This window comes from Thermobia domestica, chromosome 11 (assembly GCF_964235325.1).
Source record: "Thermobia domestica chromosome 11, izTheDome1.hap1.1, whole genome shotgun sequence".
Lineage (NCBI taxonomy): Eukaryota > Metazoa > Arthropoda > Insecta > Zygentoma > Lepismatidae > Thermobia > Thermobia domestica.
Window position 1 is genome coordinate 77,601,600 of NC_137464.1, and position 20,357 is coordinate 77,621,956.

The 20,357-nt window shown below is 34.0% G+C and overlaps 1 protein-coding gene across 1 annotated transcript in view; it reads right to left on the reverse strand.

The window, feature by feature from the left end:
* The window catches only part of Psn (presenilin), a 39,896-nt gene that overhangs the window by 12,033 nt on the left and 7,506 nt on the right, over positions 1-20,357 (reverse strand). The window contains exons 2-7 of the mRNA XM_081730640.1: positions 19,331-19,551; positions 14,252-14,393; positions 13,093-13,160; positions 8,917-9,137; positions 5,829-5,927; positions 3,295-3,408 (exon numbers count right to left, since the gene is read on the reverse strand). Of these exons, the coding sequence (XP_081586766.1) occupies positions 3,295-3,408; positions 5,829-5,927; positions 8,917-9,137; positions 13,093-13,160; positions 14,252-14,393; positions 19,331-19,551 (865 nt within the window). The remainder of the gene's footprint in view (positions 1-3,294; positions 3,409-5,828; positions 5,928-8,916; positions 9,138-13,092; positions 13,161-14,251; positions 14,394-19,330; positions 19,552-20,357) is intronic.

Genomic DNA, 20,357 nt, shown 5'->3' on the forward strand with positions numbered 1-20,357 from the left:
CACGGTAGGCAAAAAAAGAGTTCGATTTCCGTACCATTCATAACTCTTCGTACATTCTTCATTTCTTACAGTATTTTGAAAAATCACAATACAAGGTGGTCCAAAAGTAGGTATACAGTCCCGTACTGATCTGCTCACTGTATTTCGTATCGTTTTTAATTGTTATCAAACCGGTAGACCTATCTTCTTTATTACTTGTTTCTAATGTCTTTTCAAATTCGTTGCTCGATCATATTTCGTCAAGGCCACAGGCTTAAGTAGTTTCTTTTACTCACAGTCTTCGGATTATACACTTGCACAATGTTCATTATTTTACCACTGTTAAGCTACAAGAATGATGTGAAAACTGTGAATAAAAAACGACTTAAGCGTGTAGCTCTGCCGAAAAATGGCCGAATGACGTATTTGAAATACTGGAAAGAAATACACATTTTAAGGAATATTATGTCGGTGAGTAGTTTATAAAAAGGATATTCATGAAATATCTCAATATACAAGGTGGCTCAAAAGTAAGTATACACCCCTGCGTTGATCAAATATAACATTGGAAAGAAATATACATTATAAGGAACATTATTTACGTGAGTACTTAATTACGATGTGTTCCATGCGATCAAGGAATAATTCTTCTCATCGTTGATGAACATTTTACATTGTCGCCTAGAAATTGGGAGGACCCGGGTGCGAATCTCATGGTAGGCGATGCTGACTGAAATTTTTCAATCTTTCCTCAGTTTCACTACGCGTATGCTGAGATTACACCTTACATATATCGGGTGCGTCAAAAAAAGTATACACATTTTGAACTGTCACAGAAAATATATTTTCCAAACTACAAGATTAAATTTCTGGGAAAAGGTAATGTTATGTTTACTCAATAGGTAGCAGCAGAATTGTCTAACTGTGCAACCCAGTTTGAGGCAAGAGAGTAATATCAACGTATCGGACGGACGTTTAAGCTTTCAAGAGTCGAACCTGGTTATTAAGTGGTATTCGAAGTTTGAGAATGTTGCCGCGGTTCGGAGACAATGGGGATTGGGTGTAGGACTGGTCTCTCTTAAGGATAACAATTAGGCTAATCAGGGTGACGTCGCACGGCTAAAAGTGCTGAATCCTCAGTTGCGGTGCTGGGATTGTTTCAGCATTCATCACAAAAATCTTCAAGGTAAGAGTCACGTGAGAGCGGTACGCGCTAGTAGTGTGCTACGCATATTGAAGAAAGGTAAGTTACGTGTGTACATTCTAAGGATGGTGTAACAGCTACGTGATGACAAGCTAAATCGTAGGATACAATTTTTGTGAATAGGTTCAGGAGATGGTTACACATGAATTGGGATTTATGGTTGGCATTGTTTGGTCGGATAAGGACAATTCAAACTTAATGGAACTGTCAATAGGTCTAATTGTGTGTGCTGGACTAAAGATAATTCCTACATTACTGCTGAAAAGTCTGCAAATTTGTTTGGTGTAAATGCATGCTGTGATCGGTTTCTTAGGGACTCACTGGACCTTTCTGTTTAGACAATATTGTAACTGGAGAAAAATACCTAACAATGTTGGCTGATTCCATTTTCCCTGTCATTTATGCAATGTACGGTAATGATAGGTTCTATTATCAACAAGACAGCACTTCACCGCACTATTATAGGGATGTGCCAACATACCTAGATCAAAATGTACCACGGCAGTGGATAGGACGCAGGAGACCAATCAAGTTCGCTGCACGCTCAATTTCTTCTTATGGGGAACAGTATAACATGAGGTGTACCGCTGTAAATCGCGTAACCTGAACACACTTTGGGATAAGATTCAAACGGTGGTGCGCATAAATCTTATTGGATACTTTGATGAGAATACGGAAGCAGTTGTGACTCGTACTCAAAAATGTACCTAGACCGAAGGCCATCTTTTTGAGCATTTACTTTAACCATTATTTGGAACATTCAGTTTGACCAGAAAGTACACTTACTTTTCAAGTTGGATTGTAGCCTTACCTTTCTCCCAAATATTTAACCTTGTAGGTTAGAAAATACGTTTTCTATGACAGTTCAAAGGATATACATTTTTTTTTTTATGTACCCGGTATATAGGGTGATAACTTCTTTATTAAATTTCCTTTCCCTTCTTTCCATGTTATCCAGTGTAAAATGGCCATCCCGCTGTATACCCTAAATAAATAAATTAATCTCGGCCTAACTACTTGTCTAATAAGTACTCTTACCACTATTGTTCTTCATCAGTGGTTGAAGGAAACAGCTAGGCAATAATAACTTAAATTTCAAAGATATACTTAGAAACACTATAGAACTAATTGGATTTTAGTCATGAAAGACAACAGTTTTGAACGAAGAATCAAAAATGTATAAAGCAAACGCCAGAATCTCTTTATCATTTATTTGTGCATATTAGACGGCATTTCAGTAGGAGGTAGAATGATTAGGTGTATACGGTTTGCAGATGATATGGTGCTTGTTGCAGAATCTGAACAAAAAATCAATAACATGTTAGAAAACTTGAGAAAGAGGGTGAAGAATATGGGATGAAACTAAATGTAAGAAAGACAAAAGCCATTGTGATTGGAACGAAGCGGTCGGTGCCAAATATAGAAGTAAGAGAGCAAGAAAATAGAACAGGTGACTAGTATTATTAGTAATGATATGAAATGTCAACGTGAAATAAAAGCAAGGATAGGAATGGCGAAAGAAGCCTTTAGGAGGAGAGAAAAAGACTTACAAAATGCTTCGTCTGAAGTATTGTTCTGTATGGGTCAGAAATATGGACATTACGGAAAAATTATGAAAAACGACTGGAAGATTTTGAAATGTGAGTGTGAAGAAGAATAGAGAAAATTAACTGGGTCGAGCAGAAAACGAATGAGACGGTTTTAGAAATGGTGGGGGAGAAAAGAACAGCTTTAGACATTATTAAGAAGAGGAAGAGAAACTGGTTAGGCCATTGGCTAAGAACGAACAGTATCATAAGGAATGAGTTAGAGGGTATGATGGTAGGAAAGAGAGGGGGAACAAGGAAGAAGACTACAATTAATGGACGATATCAAAACAGAAAAATCGTACGTGAAATCGAAGAGGTTAGCGGAAAACCGTGGAGCAAGGAAGCTTCTTAGTTGCAACAAATGACGTGTCAATGGCAGAATACCTATTATTATTATGATGATGATGATGTACATATTAGAAGAATAAAACTATTCTTGAATTTAAAAAGAAGTTTGATAAACAATATATTTTAGTCATAGTTCCATTATTTCAGATAAAAATACTGAAGATGCAAACAAACCTGTATTGGTGGTTCTTGTATCGGGTTGGGTTGCTCCAGCTGTTGATGTAGCTGTGGTCGTTCGTTCATTTTCGTCTGTGTTGGTTGCATTCACGTATGTGTACATAAAAGTAGCTGAAACAGAAACAGATTAAGTAAGCGTAAGAAAATGCTATTATTATTATTATTATTATTATTATTATTATTATTATTATTATTATTATTAATAATAATAATAATAATAATAATAATAATAATAATAATAATAATAATAATAATAATAATAATAATACGAAACACATATTGTTACATTTTTGAAATACTCTTGAAATATCTGAAGAGAAACATCTATGTAATTACAAAGTCGAACTAGCTTAGAAAGTCTATTCAATACTATCTATCTTCAACATAATTTTCCTTAATCCATACAAACAGATTTTCAATGAACTAGTAAATATTCTTTATAGTAATTTAATAACCAGAATCATTTGAACATACAACAATGTATTACAGACACAAAAAGAACCCAATAATTATTTAAAGAAAACGTACATTTTTCTTTGGAATTCCTCTTGTTCTCCTAATAGTAGCACGGTAAACCGATAACATGTTCAATGAAACAAACAAATATGTTTGCACCCAAGTAGATTTAAAGATGTAGTAAAAAATTGGTATAGGACTAGTCGGGTTTCTCACTACAAATACAATATGGCTGTCATTAAAAAAAAAAATGCCACTTCTTCATGTCCACTTCTCACATTTCTACAATAATCTCACATGTATATGCATTTTTCACTTTTTTCTATTAGTAAACGTAAGGTTTCGAGCGATTGCAAACACACGTAGTTTGGTTAACCAATACAGTTGCCATTCTCCAACATGGTAGCTGCTTCACTTTTCAAAAAATCTTTATGGAAGTTTTGTCATTTTTCCTCTTGATATCAGTACAACATGAAATAACCTTCCCAATGGTTTTTGAGCCAAATGGTCGCCATTTTCCAATATCTTCCAATTAGTATTAATTTCACTTATGTCCATGATTTGTAAGGTGTCCGATTTTCAAGAAATTTGGAAATTTTGTAGATTTTCAAGGTTTGATATAATTCACGGCTTAGTCCAGGTTATTTCATTGTATACGAACGTACACCGAAGATCAACAAGGATCGAACCTTGAAATTTTTCTCGATCCCACGTAGAAGGTCAGAGGAATAGGACTGACTGGAATATTCATGAACCCATTATCAGCATGCGTTCAAAGTTCCTTGTGTTGGAAAGTTGTGTTGTATTGCTATCCTGTTTTACAGTTGGACAAAATGAGTAGGCGTGTTGACCAACGTGTTTGCATCAGGTTTTAAGAGAAACTTGGAGAAACACGGGCTGAGACAATTGAAGACTCGCTAAAGAAAACAACGTAAGTGCCAAACATAAAAGTTGCTGCAACAGTAGAGACAAAATACAGAAATCTGTGCCCAAGCGTCAAAAAAATAGAAAATACTATTGCTTAGAACTACAACCTAGCATATAACCAAGTTATGGCAATTTAAGGCATAAACGTATTCAAAAAATAAAATAACTGAAATGATTTCAGGTGGCACTTACATTGTTTTTTACAGTGAGTCTTCAATTAGGAAGATAAAAAGTGTTTTCGGAAATGAACGTATGATTCAAAGAAGGCCGAAAGTTGCCTGACAGTGACGACTATTCTGGTAGGCAATCAACATCCAAAACTCAGAAATCAAGGTTATGCTGACTGTTCTCTTAACCACACAACATTGTAGTGCATCACGAGTACGCTAGAGAGAGTCAAACAGAACCCAGCATGCTACCTCGAAGTTCTGCGTCATCTTTGGGATGCAGTACGTCACAAGAGACTGGAGGTCTGGAGTTCTGCAACTTGAAAGATCCATCATGATCATACTTACCATACGATGTTTAACTGGTTAAAGAGTTTTCGGGGAAATACCAAATTTCCCAGCATGTCAAGCTCCCTATTCGCCGGACATGGCTCCCTGTGACTTTTGGCTTTTCTTGAAGCTCAAATTTCAAAAGCAAGTTGTTCTTTTCAGAGCAGAGAAGGGGTAAATCGCAACATAACAAAATACTTGCTACCGATACCACTAAAAGTCTTCCAAAATTCCTTCCAACATTGTAAGGACCGTAGGAATGAGCGTGTGCACTCGCAACGGGCATACTTTGAAGAGAATTAGCAGCTGAAGTTCACAGGTATGATGCTTTATTTTTTGCGGGTTAAGGTCGGATACTTTTTGATTTTCGGTACATATATTACATGACACACTGTTTTTTGGTGTAACTATCTGTTAAACTGAGATTTTTTAAAATTATTAATTGTATTAGTATCAATTAAAAATGAAATAAAAAGAACTTGCAAACTAAAAAAAAAAAAAAAATGTGGACGAACAGAAAGAAACACGAACAGAGATTATTTAAATAATAGTTTAAGTAAACGGGTAATATTAATTGATTTCATTTTAATTCGCGAACTTTCAATTATTTGTAAAAATAATGAAAACATTATAAAAGTTGTATATACTCACAGGAATATATTAGAGCTGGAAATATTTGTTCATTTCTCTCCTGGGCAGTTTCCACAAGAATTCGGAGTGGACCCTTTGGAGTCAACACGGCAACAAGATCTTTAAATAGAAACACAAAGCCATCTTTTATTATAAAGTCATAAAATCAATCGTTCAGTTCTTAACACCTATAAGTTGGAACGGATACTAAAATATACATAAAACCTTTTGTTATGGCAATAGAGGGGTCCCTGCAAATGGAGAACGTAAGCTTCTGAAGTACCCTCTAACCGCACTTTTAGCAAGACGACAGTACATATTATTTTAAATGAGACGTAAAATTACATATAACTCTTGACTTTAATTTTTGTTAATCATGTAATGAATGCATAAGTCATGAGATCCAAGTCCTATACTAATCACTTATACGCCGAAAAACGTATCTCAATAATAATAATAATAATAATAATAATAATAATAATAATAATAATAATAATAATAAATAACAATAATTTTAGTTAAATGAGAATTAGTCAAGTCATCGTGCAATTTGTATGGGTTGTGTGATATAGTATCATATATGTTTTTAAAAATAGGAAAATGAAAAAAAAAGTTGCTGATCAACTTCTTTCCTTATAGTAACGAATATACTACCTGTATAGAATAAACAAACCACTTGGCTTAACGACCCAATGTGTGGGCCTGAGTTGTTCCACGCCATCTGTTAGCGATTGGTGGAACTACGTCCAGTCTAGCGACGAACGCGTGGTCAGTGCGCCGCGTCGCCCTATCGCTAACCGGCGTATCGGGAGCTTTCTAGACCTAGTGGCCGTCACGTCTTTTATTCACGAGACTTCCCAGTTTGCCTCACGACGCTGGGTGGATGCCGAAAATTGGGGAAGCACCGGCCGGGAATCGATCCCGGGACCACGTAGACGTGAATCTAACCACTAGACTACGGTTAGCTGTATAGAGCTATCTTTTTTTCTCTAGCCTTATCCTTACCCTTTATATAAAGTGTCATTCAAGTAGTACCAATTCTGAGTTATTTCAGTTGTGGTTCAATCAAATTTTCGTGTTAAGTATCCTTAAAATTTCTGAATTCTAGAATATATGGATAAAACTACTAACAGAAAGCTACAAGTTTTCACAATCGGCGTCGTAAAACAAAACAAACTTCAACGCGGATGCATTTGTAGCATCATATTTGACAAGCCTATTCTTAAGCTATGTAATACCTCAATTACCTTATAAAGTTTACAGTTACGCTTGTCTATCATGATAGTCCACACAACACGACCCTTATTTCAGTTTCATACAGAGCAGCCATGTACAGTGAAGTTTCTTGCTTAGTCTTTAGTTATAGGTATGTTTTGTGCTTTTTCTCAGTATCCATTTGTGTATACATGCTAAAAATATTATCAGATGCACGAAAAGGGTGGAAAGAAAGTAGTTATATGCAAAAGGACTGGCGTTGCAGCAATGGCTTGCAAAGAACAGAAAACCTTGTATTTTATGATAGGGAGGAAAGAGGGGTTTAAAAGCTTATATCCTACTTGTCAGAGTCCTTCGTGGCTAAGTGGTTCTGAGTTCGATTCCTAGTGCTAGTATTTGCCCTCGTCGGAAACCCAAAACATTTCGGATCCCACTTTAAGCATCACGTTCCGTCTTATATAGCTTTAGTCCTGAATAAGAAAGAAAGAAAGAAAGAAAGAAAGAAAGAGAGAGAGAGAGAAATGATGACCTGCAATCAACCAACTAACAATAGTTGACAGTAGCACTTTTTTTTTTTTTTCATTCTTGAGGGATTCCGAATTATGATTTAAATAAACGGGAAAAACTGTCATGTTACCTTTCTTCTGAGTTCTATATAATGCTGTATTGCTATCTTTTTCATCATTGTTAGAACTGTAAAATAAATCAGACATATTTGTTGTACTCTATCTATATGGAATACACTAGCGAAGGGACGTAAACGTTAGTAAGCTTATTTCCAGCTTTCTCTTATAATTGAGCAATGAACTTCGAAATTTCAACACTTTAGTACCCAGCTTGAAAGCGGATGCGACAGGCAGATCTATTTCAGAAGTCTGTTACAAGTACGAATAAGTGTATTACCGTGTGTGTCTATAAAATTTCATTACATTTGGACAACTGGGTGTGACCCTCATATTTCCAAATTAACGAAACTATTGCTAATAAAAGATACAGGCCAACTCACTACATTTTCTCGCTCCAATTTATTAAAGGGAATCATGTCATGCTGCAGTTATTACTGAATATTTGTGAATTAGAATTATAAGGAGTTTTCGGAAAACTTCGCATAAAGAAAACTGACCTCTAAAAGTAAACTACCCTTTGTGTATTTTTGTGAGAAATTACATTATAAGGTTATTAATTAGTTATTTATGAAGTATAAACAAATCGCCTGAGTAGTATTTGAGAAAATCGTCCGAAACGGAATTCACACTTAAATACCTCTTGATTTTCTTCAAGATAAATTATCACGATATTAATGAATGATTTACTTACGAAATATGAAAAAATGGCCTGTTTTTTCAGAAAACTGTCAAGAAATAATTCATCACGAGAGTAAATAACCTCTTCTGGACGTTTTCCGAGTAAAGCCTTATAGCACAGTATGGGGTTGTTAATGAAATATAAACAAAAGCAACTCTTTTTATTTTAATTTTTCAGTAAACTACTCTTGTTTTGGAGGTAGAAAGAAAACTCAAAAGACTTCTGCGGAGCGCGGATACATTGAATGGTCTCTAAGCGAGTGTACAAATATCAGGACAAATGAACGGATGGAGGCATTCGAAAATCCCTTTTTCAACATAAGGGGGTCATGAAACGGATTAAGTCCGTTGAAATCCTGAATTCGACTCTATCACGATCACCATACTTCGCTCGAAAGTAAAATAAAATATAGTAAAGTAAATAATAATAATAATAATAATAATAATAATAATAATAATAATAATAATAATAATAATAATAATAATAATAATAGGATTTAAAGGAAAAAAGTGTTGTCGCTAAGAATTCATTCTTTACACTGCTATTACTTTTCTTCATGATAAAGTAACAAAAGATGTTTATTACTTACCCCATACAGATATTACAGCTAAAACCACCCAAGTGGTCCATTCAGGAAGATATTTGATGAAAACGAGAGCCATCAACGCTGCAATAAATATCAAATACGCTTGTTGCAGCCTTAGTGGTCCTTGCCAGTGAATACATATCATTCCAACAACTCCAAAGTTCCACATCAGAAGTACAAGGGTTATGTAGTCCATAGGAATGTTGTAAGCCCTCAACACTTCTCTGTAATGAAATAGAAATAAATACCATTTAATGTTTAATAGTAAGGTTTCTTACACATGTTTCTCAGCAATTTTCCTATTTATTATCTAATCGGGATATTTTTGGTTTAAAATTAAGAGAACGATAAGTAGTTTTTTACTTCTCAGTAATAATAAACACCACAGTTCCGCCTAGAATTTCGCAGATGTCTAACTCGTATATTGAACACACGTTGTTGAGAAGTTGGAATGGTTTGTAGGAAATATGGGATAACGAAGTTGTGAAAAATTATGTTGTTCATTTTTTAAGAAAAAGACCCAATTGATCACCTTCCAGTACAACGCTCTTGCTATGTTCATAGCTTGTTAGCAGTCAGTTTCCTTGATAAAAGCAATTGAGTTTTTAAATAGTAGTTGAGAAGTTTGTAACGAAAGATTAAATAATGAAATAGCTGATTATACTGAGATATTTACGTGTGTCAGAAATGTTAAGCAAGAAAGGTTTCTGTAACTGAAAAACTTAGGTTTTTGAATTTAATTTATCCCAAGAGTAGGGATTTTTTTAAAGGCCATATTGACACTGTTTATTTCCCAAGAAGATGGCATATGACAAGTTTGAATAGACCTATTTTTTGTAGTTATTTTAACTGTATAATTATATTAATAATTTACGTGAAAACGTATAACACTAAAATATTAAAAACATTAAAGAAAGAAAACGTATCAGTATTTATTTTTTGCTCACCTAATGACATCTCAGAGACTATTTTTGTTAAGACTCCATCGGGATTTCAGTTTCTAGCTTAGACGTTTTACGCTTCAATTTATCTTCAAAATGCATATCTGTGATCTGGATTCTCAAAGCATTCTTGATTTGTTTCATGTAAGAAGGTGTTGATTGGTAACAATAAGTTGTGAAGAAACATCAAATTAGTCGGCATGTATGTTCGCGAAGGCAATATTTGTCGCTCGTTTCCAGATTTGTAAAGGTATCTTCTTTAATATCAAATTGAAATTTGTAATGCCCCATCAACTCATGTGATGGCATTACAAATATAAAATTTCTTTGTGTTATTAATATCTAAATAGTCATTTATGTGTTTTTGTATGATCATAATTTTATTTCATTTCATTCATAATTATTATCTAAATTATTTAGTTTAGTGGCAAATAAAGACTTAAAAAAATCTGCGCCTTAAAAGCTAACGTTGCATGAAGATGAGGAAATTTGTTTGTGAAACAAATGTTTGTTAATGAAAATAAATGTGGAAATTGAATATTTAATATAACAAGAAAAAAAATATGTAATTAAATTATACACCAGGGAAAAGACTAATAATAATATTTTACTCGATACAACCTACCGCGTGATAGCCAAATTTAAGGAAATTGCATGTGATTTAATTGATTAAGAATTTTATACATAAAAACATATTTCTGAGCATCGTTTACTTCCTGCATGAATAAGCTGTTTTTTCGTATCTGTTTATGTACCTCATGGTTCTGCACTTACTCTTAAGAGATAATTACTTTTAACTGTAAGCAAGACGTGGAAACTCAGCGTAATAACATAATATAAATAATCACCGGATTCGAGTGGCAAAATATCAATCTGTGAAGTGAGATGATTATTACTATATTTACGACGTTATGATATTCAATGAATTATGATAAATAAAAATAATATAATTGTGAAATGAATAATGTTGAATGCTTCGTACGATATGGATAATAAATTATTAATTAATTATGTTGCTGTTTGCTAGTTAGTCACTACGAATCCTGGTGTGTTTTCTGACTGACTGACTGAAGTTTCTATAGCTGTTACAACGGTGTATATAGTATGTAATTGTCCTGTATATGTTCCGTGCTTTTGTTTTGCATGTCCTGTAGCCTGTGATGATGTGCTTAAGACTGTAGACCTGATCGCTACTTACCATGTTTACAGTGAGTGCAAGTATTTAGATATTAAACTATATGAAAACAGCTTATACTAAATTTAGACTGGCTATTGATAACAACTCAATAAACTCAGAGTGAATAAAGGCAATTACTATGAAAAAAATCTTCATTACTTCTCCGAATATTGATCAAAGTTTAATCTGACGGTTAACTTTCAAGGAGGGGTCCTGTCGTTCTGACACGAGTCCTGTGATCTTCAGGCTGGGCCAAGGAATTCATAAACTCTGTTTACGACTAGTCGTTCTGACACGAGTCCTGTGATCTTCAGGCTGGGCCAAGGAATTCATAAACTCTGTTTACGACTAGAACATCAACGCTGTGTGTTGACAAAACTACTTAATATTACCCTTAAAGAAGTGGTGACGACGGGAATGTTACAAATTTTAACATGTTATCTTCCGATAATTTAATAAGTTACATTCGCAACTCTGCTGGTGCTTGAAAGGTCAAGTAAGTGAGGCTGGAAAGCTAACTTCAAGGCAAGTTAATGCTTCTCAAAATTTATGAACCTCTCATCATATTGCTTCATCAATGAGTTTAAGACTAATATCTCTTAAATAGTTCACCACTATCCTCTCGTTTTCCTTCACTACTTTTGTTAACTGGAGAAAATAATTTTCATAAGTGTCTGACAATTTCCGGCTAACCACGTACCGCTAGGATCTGTTGGTACATTGTCGGATGGCTGACTGCTGCTGAGTGACTATAATGGCCGCCGGAAAGTTGTCACTTTTACCTTCATCGTTATACGAATCATGCTCAACTGATACTGTTGTCAAGTACACCCCCCAGTGCAGCAAATGATGTATCGACACATACCAGCGGTTAAATATGTCGTTCGGAAGGGCCAGTCAAAGCAGACAATTTTTATCGCAGGCACCTTAATGTAACGTATGTTTGTACATACAGTAGCATATGTTTGTGACTGTAAAACGGTATGTTTATATCTATACTCAATTTATGATACATTCCAAACTTATGTGCGTTCCAAATTTAGATACCGCCACTCGATGTATTAATATATCAGAATCCCCACTGTAAAATATAATGATGAAATTACAGATTTTTTTATGGTATATATAGAGAAACAAGTTACTTCATTTTGATTCAGTTGTTGATTTTTTTGTTATAGTCATTGATATTCCCATTAAAATATTACTGTATTTTTTAAATGTTATTGTTACTTTCTAGCGCAGCCGGTTATGTTTGAAATTCCTGATTAAGCTAGTAAATTTCCCTATTGCGGAAAAAGTTCGCCCTCCATTGGCTCGTGTGCAACAAGTAATATGTAACAAGGTTTTTGTTTTAAACAGCACTTAATAAAGTTTTCTGCGAAAGCTTGATTAACGCCAAACTTCAATTCTGACAGTCCATAATTCAAGAACCAAAGGTCTGTACACGAAAATATTCCACATGCCTAAAAAGCAGACAATGCTTACCTCTATACCAAGATTGGTCTTGATCGAACGAATTCTGAACATGAGATACGATATATATATATATATATATATATATATATATATATATATATATATATTTATTATATATATATATACTAATATTATGATTAACTTCTTTTCAAGAGGACAATAAATAAGAAGTACTCCATTTATATCAAATCATCATTAGACAGTTACAAGTACAGCCTAAAGTTATGCATACGCTATTCTTCATTTGTAAAATAGTGGTATGATTCACTCCCTAATACTACCGTTGTACTGCTGATCTAATACAAGCGCTCGCTTTTCGTGCACATGGTTATGAGTTCGTGAAAGTTGAACACATCACGGTGGTTCGGATTCCACCTGATTGTAGATCCATGTATCAGCTTGAATGATGAAAAGGGACTCTAAACTTCAACAAACTCCTGTTGTAACGTAGTTAAACGATGTCATCTACAACAGATTGCAATTCAGTATATTTTGAACGTATATTAACTCTGAAAATAGCTTTAAAAATTACATAAAATAATTGGACTCCATATAACAGTAATTATAATCAACAGTCATACTTACTCCAAATATAGATAGGCAAATATAAACAGTAGCATGAGCGACGACAAAATCAGCCAACCGTGAATTATCTGCAATAAAACGAGAAATGCACACACTGTATTATACGAAAATAAATACGAGACTATTATCATTTTTAAATATATTAAATTATTGGTAACTTTATTTTAAAACAAATCTATAAACAGGAAGTGGGTCATCAATATTACCCTTAAATCACAATCGAAAATTTCTAAGTTAAATCTACAGAAGTTTCAGATAGTTTCAGTAGCAAAAGTGCTTATAAGACAGCTATTCTGTTCATAACTTGAACAAAATATTCATATTCCTTACATTCCAAACATGTCAATCGCTATATACGAGTAAGTAATACAGAGTATCATATAGTTAAGAGAAAAAAATTAAGAATCTCAACGACACTGATTTAAAATTTCCAGATACGTATTTTGCGAAGTAAATAACTACAGCAATTGACAAATTTGAATTACTTCTATCTGTTTGCCACTTAGTTGATCATATTCTCCAACACTAAAGCAGATTTTCAGGTCTCTTCACAGAACTTCTGAATGAAATATCGGTATCCATTTTTTACACATAACTAAGTGGAAATGAAATGAAATAAAACATAGTCATTCTAGAATCGTTAACGAAAACTGGAAATGAACTACTAGTTTATTTTACGATTAAATCTCTTTTTCATCCGTTTTCAATTATAGCCTCAATCGCACAAATTAAGGACATTGCATCACAATCACAGCTCTCACATCAACATTAATTTTCACTGTTACAAACTGGAGGAATTACAATTATTTCTATGACATACGATAGTTATAACAATATGAACATATACGATAAATAAATTAACTAAGATAGACTGTGTACGTATTCTTGTAATAAGGTCTCACACCAAGTTTTCGGATTCAAGCGAACAAGAGATTCCAGTTGAATCCACAAAATTAAGTGAAAAACCATTATTACTGGATTTTATAACAAAGTAAGAGGAATGTGAGTTTTGTCGTGTGTGTGTCATTATCAAAATTAAGAAAAAGTAAACACTATCTCACTACCACGTTAACATTAAGAACACAGATATATATATATATATATATATATATATATATATATATATATATATATATATATATATACACTTATACTTTACCTTGTAGCAACGGTATTTATACAGTACTATTAGCAGTATTGTCATAATGACAATAACTCCCATTAAAATTAGGGCATTCGCTACTGCATTCCATACTTTCGTACTCGTATCAGGACTTTCTTCATGAAAAGGTGTGTAAATCCTGTAAAGTAAGGACAAACATTGTTTGTAAATCCTGTAAAGTAAGGATAAACATTGTTGAAGTTATTAATTTAAATTAACCTGTTTGTACCCTTATGTTAAAAGAACTAAGCAATACCATTGTTTATTTGAGAGTCTTGTATTCTAATCTATAGCTCATCCAGAGTTAACTCTGTACTGTGGTTGCTTATGGGCTTTTACTTCTGCGTACTTACCCCCTTAAACAGAACAAATTTCACTACTGTAGTTTATCTTAAAGAATGTTAAATATTTACCGACAATACAAAAATAATTTTCGTAACTTCTCTTTTCCTTATGAAGTATTTAATTAGTTTTTAATGGCTAGCTTTTGTTTTTTAAACTCAAAGGGGGAAGACACGATAAGCGTAACGGCTGCTAAAACGTTGCCGGTGCATTTTCACGTGACTAAAACTGTCTGCTCAAAGATACCGTTGCCAACTGACGAGAAATTTCACCGTAGTGTCAACCTACATTCGTGTGCTCATTAGTATTGTCACTTCCATTGATTTCAAATACGAAAAAAGGTAGCTAAAAAGGAATAAAAGTACGGCCAGAAAGAATTGAATGAAATCTTTCTGATTTTAAGAAAAAGTAAAATTTTACTACCATCTCCTTTTCTTTCTTTCTTTTTTTTATCTCAACCAAAGAAAAATATTTTAATCAAAAAAGGAAAGAGAGCGGAAATGTTATTGCAGCTTAACATGAGATCCGAACAACTTGTGTCCCCACCGGGAATCGAACCCAGGACCCTTTGATTACAAGGCGGCGAGCGTAACCACTCATCCCGCTCTCTGAATAAATGAGTGAATAAAAAGGCACTCTGAATAAAAAGGCAGTAATAATTTCAGGGGATAGTCTGCGGGATGTTTTTTTCAAGTACTTCAGTTTTATTAGGTCTATTACTATTATTATTATTATTTAACCAAGCTACAGCCATAATCCATATGTTTCCAAAACTATTAACTCATTTGTATTAAATATAAACGGTAAGTGTAAAACTTCTTAGGCCAAACATTGATTCATGAAGTGTTTCTCGGAACATCTGAGTTCGATTATTAATTATATATAGGCCTATGTATTCCTCGCCGGGAAGGAAATTTCAGCGAGAATTGCTGCAGGACGCATTTCATATTTCTTTTATCTTCCGTGCATTGAAACTTCTTTGGGAGTTCATAACTGACTGAGATTTCTGTTGGGTTTCATAATAGCATTGGTTTCAGAAACTACACCAGGAAATAGGGAGACAGTTTGGTGCGGTGGGTGGGGCCAATAGCTTACCTACTGTATCGTTTATTGTTGCGCTAGATGACTCATGTTAGATTCCAGACGAAATTCTTCTCTGTTGTGCCTTTGCTATTGTACAGTGTGTGGCGGAGTGTGGTCTCTGAACATTCGGCATTTTCTTGATTGTGTTCATTTACTTACTGTGCTGTTCTGGGAACAAAGTCGCGCCGTCTGTGTGTGCACAGGTGCGTGAGTGTGTGTTAATATATCAAAATGGAAGAAATTACAGCCAGCACCTCTTTTAAGCGTAAGAGTGGTCAAGTGTTGAACAGCAAAGAAAGGGCTATTGTTATGAACGTGTTTAATTATTTAAAGCAGAAAAACCGGGGTAAAAGTATAAGTTGGGTTGGGTTGGGATGATGATGATGATATGGAAGGAATTGATTCTTTGGAGTGCGATTGATTCAATGTAGTAAGTTGTTTATTATTATTATTTATTAATCGTTGTGGTGTGGATTTCTTTTTTTACTACGTGAGTTGGCAACATCAGTCGGCAGTATAATAGAAGCGCGATCTGTTCTGCATTTGTTTTTAATGCTCAACTTGACATCGCTGTTCCCATAAGACCAACAGCCCACTCTTAAGTCTGGATAAGCCATATAAATGAAAACTGCATTTCAAAATTTTAGAACTGTTAAAAAAAGCCTTCAAATAATAATAATAATAATAATAATAATAATAATAATAATAATAATAATAATAATAATAATAATAATAATAATAATAATAATAATAATAATAATAATAATTATTATTATTATTATTATTATTATTATTATTATTATTATTATTATTATTATTATTATTATTATTATTATTTGAGTAATTACTTGCAGTTATTTTTATGAACTAATTTCCATTCATTATTATTAAATATTCCTTTAGGTTGCTCTCAATTCTACAAATTCCTTCAGTATTCATTGAGAGAAGAATATTGTCTCATTTTTCTGAAGAACTATATCAATAAAAAGTAGTTTTTCAGACTTCCAACAACACAATTAGGAAAACAAACTTCCGTTAGAGCTTTAAAATTTGTAGGTATGAGGCGGATATCCATTTGAGAGAGTGAGAATTTGTTTCCGAGAACTACATACTATTTTTCTCATATTTCTTCTTTAGGTAGAGGTACCAAAGGGGGAACGGGGATTTAAAAAAAAATGTCATTGAAATTGGGGGAAGGGGGAGAAACTGAGACATTCAAACCAGTTAGAAACTAAAAATTCGTATTTAAAAAATGCCCTTATACATTATACTCCTACAACAACACTTTTAACCAAGTATACACCATGAGAGGGTTATTGAAGCTCAGACCAATTACGAAAACTTAAAAATTGTTTTTAGTTTAATTAGAACACGATGCGAAGAGAATTTCACACGGGTACATCTTGCATCTTGAGAAAAATGGCAACACTGCTTTAGAACTAGATTTTAAGTGTACACTGCATATACCATTCACCATAGTACTAAGTACATTTCTCTGACATTATCTATCAGTAATAAATTCCTTACGCTCACAGGATAAATTACGTTTAACTAATTATCCGATTAACAAGTTTGTTGATTTTGAGCTTAACGTCCCTTTCAGCAGCGAGGGTATATGAGACGTGGACTTATTAACGTGAAATCCAAACCACATGAGCTCCCGCCGGGAATCGGGTCTCTCACGCCAAAGGCGCGTACGCTGACCGCTTAACCATGGAGGAGATCAGATTAACAAGTTTGTTGAATGCTGCATCTACCTATCCAGCATCTATTGAAAGACAATTCGCTATTGGGGCCAACTACTGGATTATATTATATGATTTTCGTTCGTAAACTATTTCAACGATAAATTTAATCCGTTTTCATATTTTCAGCAAAAGTAAATTAGTGTGCACCAATAACTGACAAGAATGCTGTATTAGGAAGCACTACCCTACCATATATAGTATCCTGGAAAACCCATTACTTATGTCTTCGAATTTAAACACAGTTTCTTTGATTTAACAATTTCTCCGTGTAACGGCCCGCTATTAGTCGCTATAGTTGGTTTCCATTCATTATGTTCACGTAATTCATTTTATTCTGTTCGGTGCTTTTATACTGTACCTACACCCTATGTTAATTAATAGTGGGCCTATGGTGAAGTCCGTTTACCATATGATAGTTTATCGTTAATTTAGTTACGGTTCTCAACTCTTTCGAGCCTAGCGTTCCCGTGGGTGAATCTGATTGTCCTGTGCGCTTCTCGCCGTCTTAATCCAAACCACTCATACACAAGCCTGAATGTAAATCTTGGACGAAGCAGTTTAAGATCCAGAAAAAGGCTTCAATTCTTAAAATCAGTCTTGAGGAATATTATATGGTATTGAGGAATGGTCAATTTACACTAAACTTACTGACAAATGCAAAGGTGCATTAATGCTCCTTACACATCCCTTTGTCAACAACTTTCGATAAATCACGGTGACTTCCTGGTTCCATCCCAACTCTCGTCAAATGGGCTTTGAGTTGACCGAACACCGTATGTGGGAGTTAACTCGGAGTTCTTGCGTTTAATCCCAACTATTTCATTCCACCATTTTGTACATTATCATCACCACCATCCCCCTTAGCCTTGGAGCATACGTATGGGAGTTAAACTTAAAAATAAACAAATGAAAATGCAGCTTCTGAAAGCTCTGACTGCAATTTCAGTGCACTAACAATATAAGTTGCAGAAAATGCACTTCATTGATGTGTTTGTTAGTTTTTTTTTTTTTTTTTTTTTTTTAAATAACTGTCTTTATTAAATTTCGTTTTCCTTACTGTACTGACACTGGACTAGCCACCTGGGAAAAAAATATTAAAGAAAGTCTTTATTATAAAATAAAAATAAAAAACGTAATTAAATCTTTCAGTTTAACGTCCCACGTTTGAATTTATTAAATTTTATTTTTCTTACTGTAGTAACACTGGAGTACCCATTTGGGAATCTTCTGGAATAAAAATGAACATGAATGCATTATGTACAATGAAGAAAATTACATACTAAAAAATACAGTTCAATACTAGATCAAATCTGGAATCACGCATTTCAAGGCAGAATGTGCAAAATCATTAGGACTAAATTGTAACTTTGCTCTTGTGTAACGGTGATGTTATGAAAAGGCAGTACCTGCTATTAAAGTGGATCAGAGGTACCACTCACTTTGTACCAGAGACACTGAACTTCCAACAAGATTACAATGAAACTGCGTTTACAGATACCGGTATTAACTATCAGCTACCATATTACACGAATAAACTGCTTTTCCTTGCTGTATTCATTACCTTATTTATTGGTACCGCTACAAATACTATGAAAAATCTCTTACGAAACTTCTCAATAGTCTCCAATTTTAGACCAGACATTACCTACTGTTCCAACCCCAAACTGACAACTTACTACCTTTGTATATAAATGAAATTCGTAACTATACATTCAAATTATCTTTTTCTTTTTGGCTGAGTAAATGTTCGAAACGCGTTCTACTATCAGTTTCAACCTGAAGAGAGAGAAAGAGATTAATAACAACCCCACTATAGAGAAATCTGATAGTTTTAACAGAATAGCAATTTTGATTTGTGATTTCATACGGAATCAACTATACTAGGACAAAAGGTGTTACTTACAAGTACATATCCTTGGTAGTGTAGAATGTGACGGAACTAATAGTTGCGACAACGACTAGCATACAAAGTGAGACAGGTACAAACAGTTTGATCACATGCTTGGCTCCGTATTTCAATTCCTCTTCTTCCTCACTGGTCCCTTCCGGATGCGCGTTACCTGCTGGCGGAGGCTCACTGCTTCCTTGGATATCGGTTACACCATTCTCCTGACAAGCATTCTCCTTTAATGGAAAAAAAAAAAAAAAAAAGTTGAAACACATGATACGAAAATGTATTCTAGGCACATCTAGACATCTTAGTTTTGTAATTTTTAATGAAAGTTCAATTACAAGATTACAAGTAGCTTCTGAGCTAATTTTTGGACTGTCATGACAGTTTGAGATTATTTTCCATAAAAATATTTAGAACATGGCTCTTCACTTAGGGAGATTTAAGAACCAAATTTCCATTTATATCCTTAAGGCTAAAGAGATTATGTTCTTAAATTGAACATACAGTACGTTCTCAGCACAAGAGGCTATACGTGAATTCTTAACAAGTTTCTCGTAACAAGGAAACAAAAATTACACTTGTTAATAACGTACGTGATGAGGAAGCACGATTTTTGCTTCCCTTGGAAAGTTGCCAGTGCTGCACATAGCGGTTTCTCGAGGGTAGCGACATGTTTTATGCTATCCCAGGAGTTTTTCGATATAGCCGGGAACAATGCCTGTACCGAGTATGAACATTAATTTGATAATTACCAGACATAAGAATATCTACATCTAAACAACGGCAATCTGATGAAACAGGTTCAACAAGAAATAAACTTCGAAGCACGAAATACCAGTAATTAGGAAATATGTTACATTGGTTCGAGACAATATAGTGCCCGGATAAGTGGTTTTGAACTCCTATCTAATACAAGTTATAATTTAGACAATTTCTATTCTACGTCGGTGATTGTGTCTGATCAATCAATCGATAAAATCTCCGAACTGACGGACATCAATTTCAAAAAGGGTAGTAAGTTTTGAATCTTTAAGAT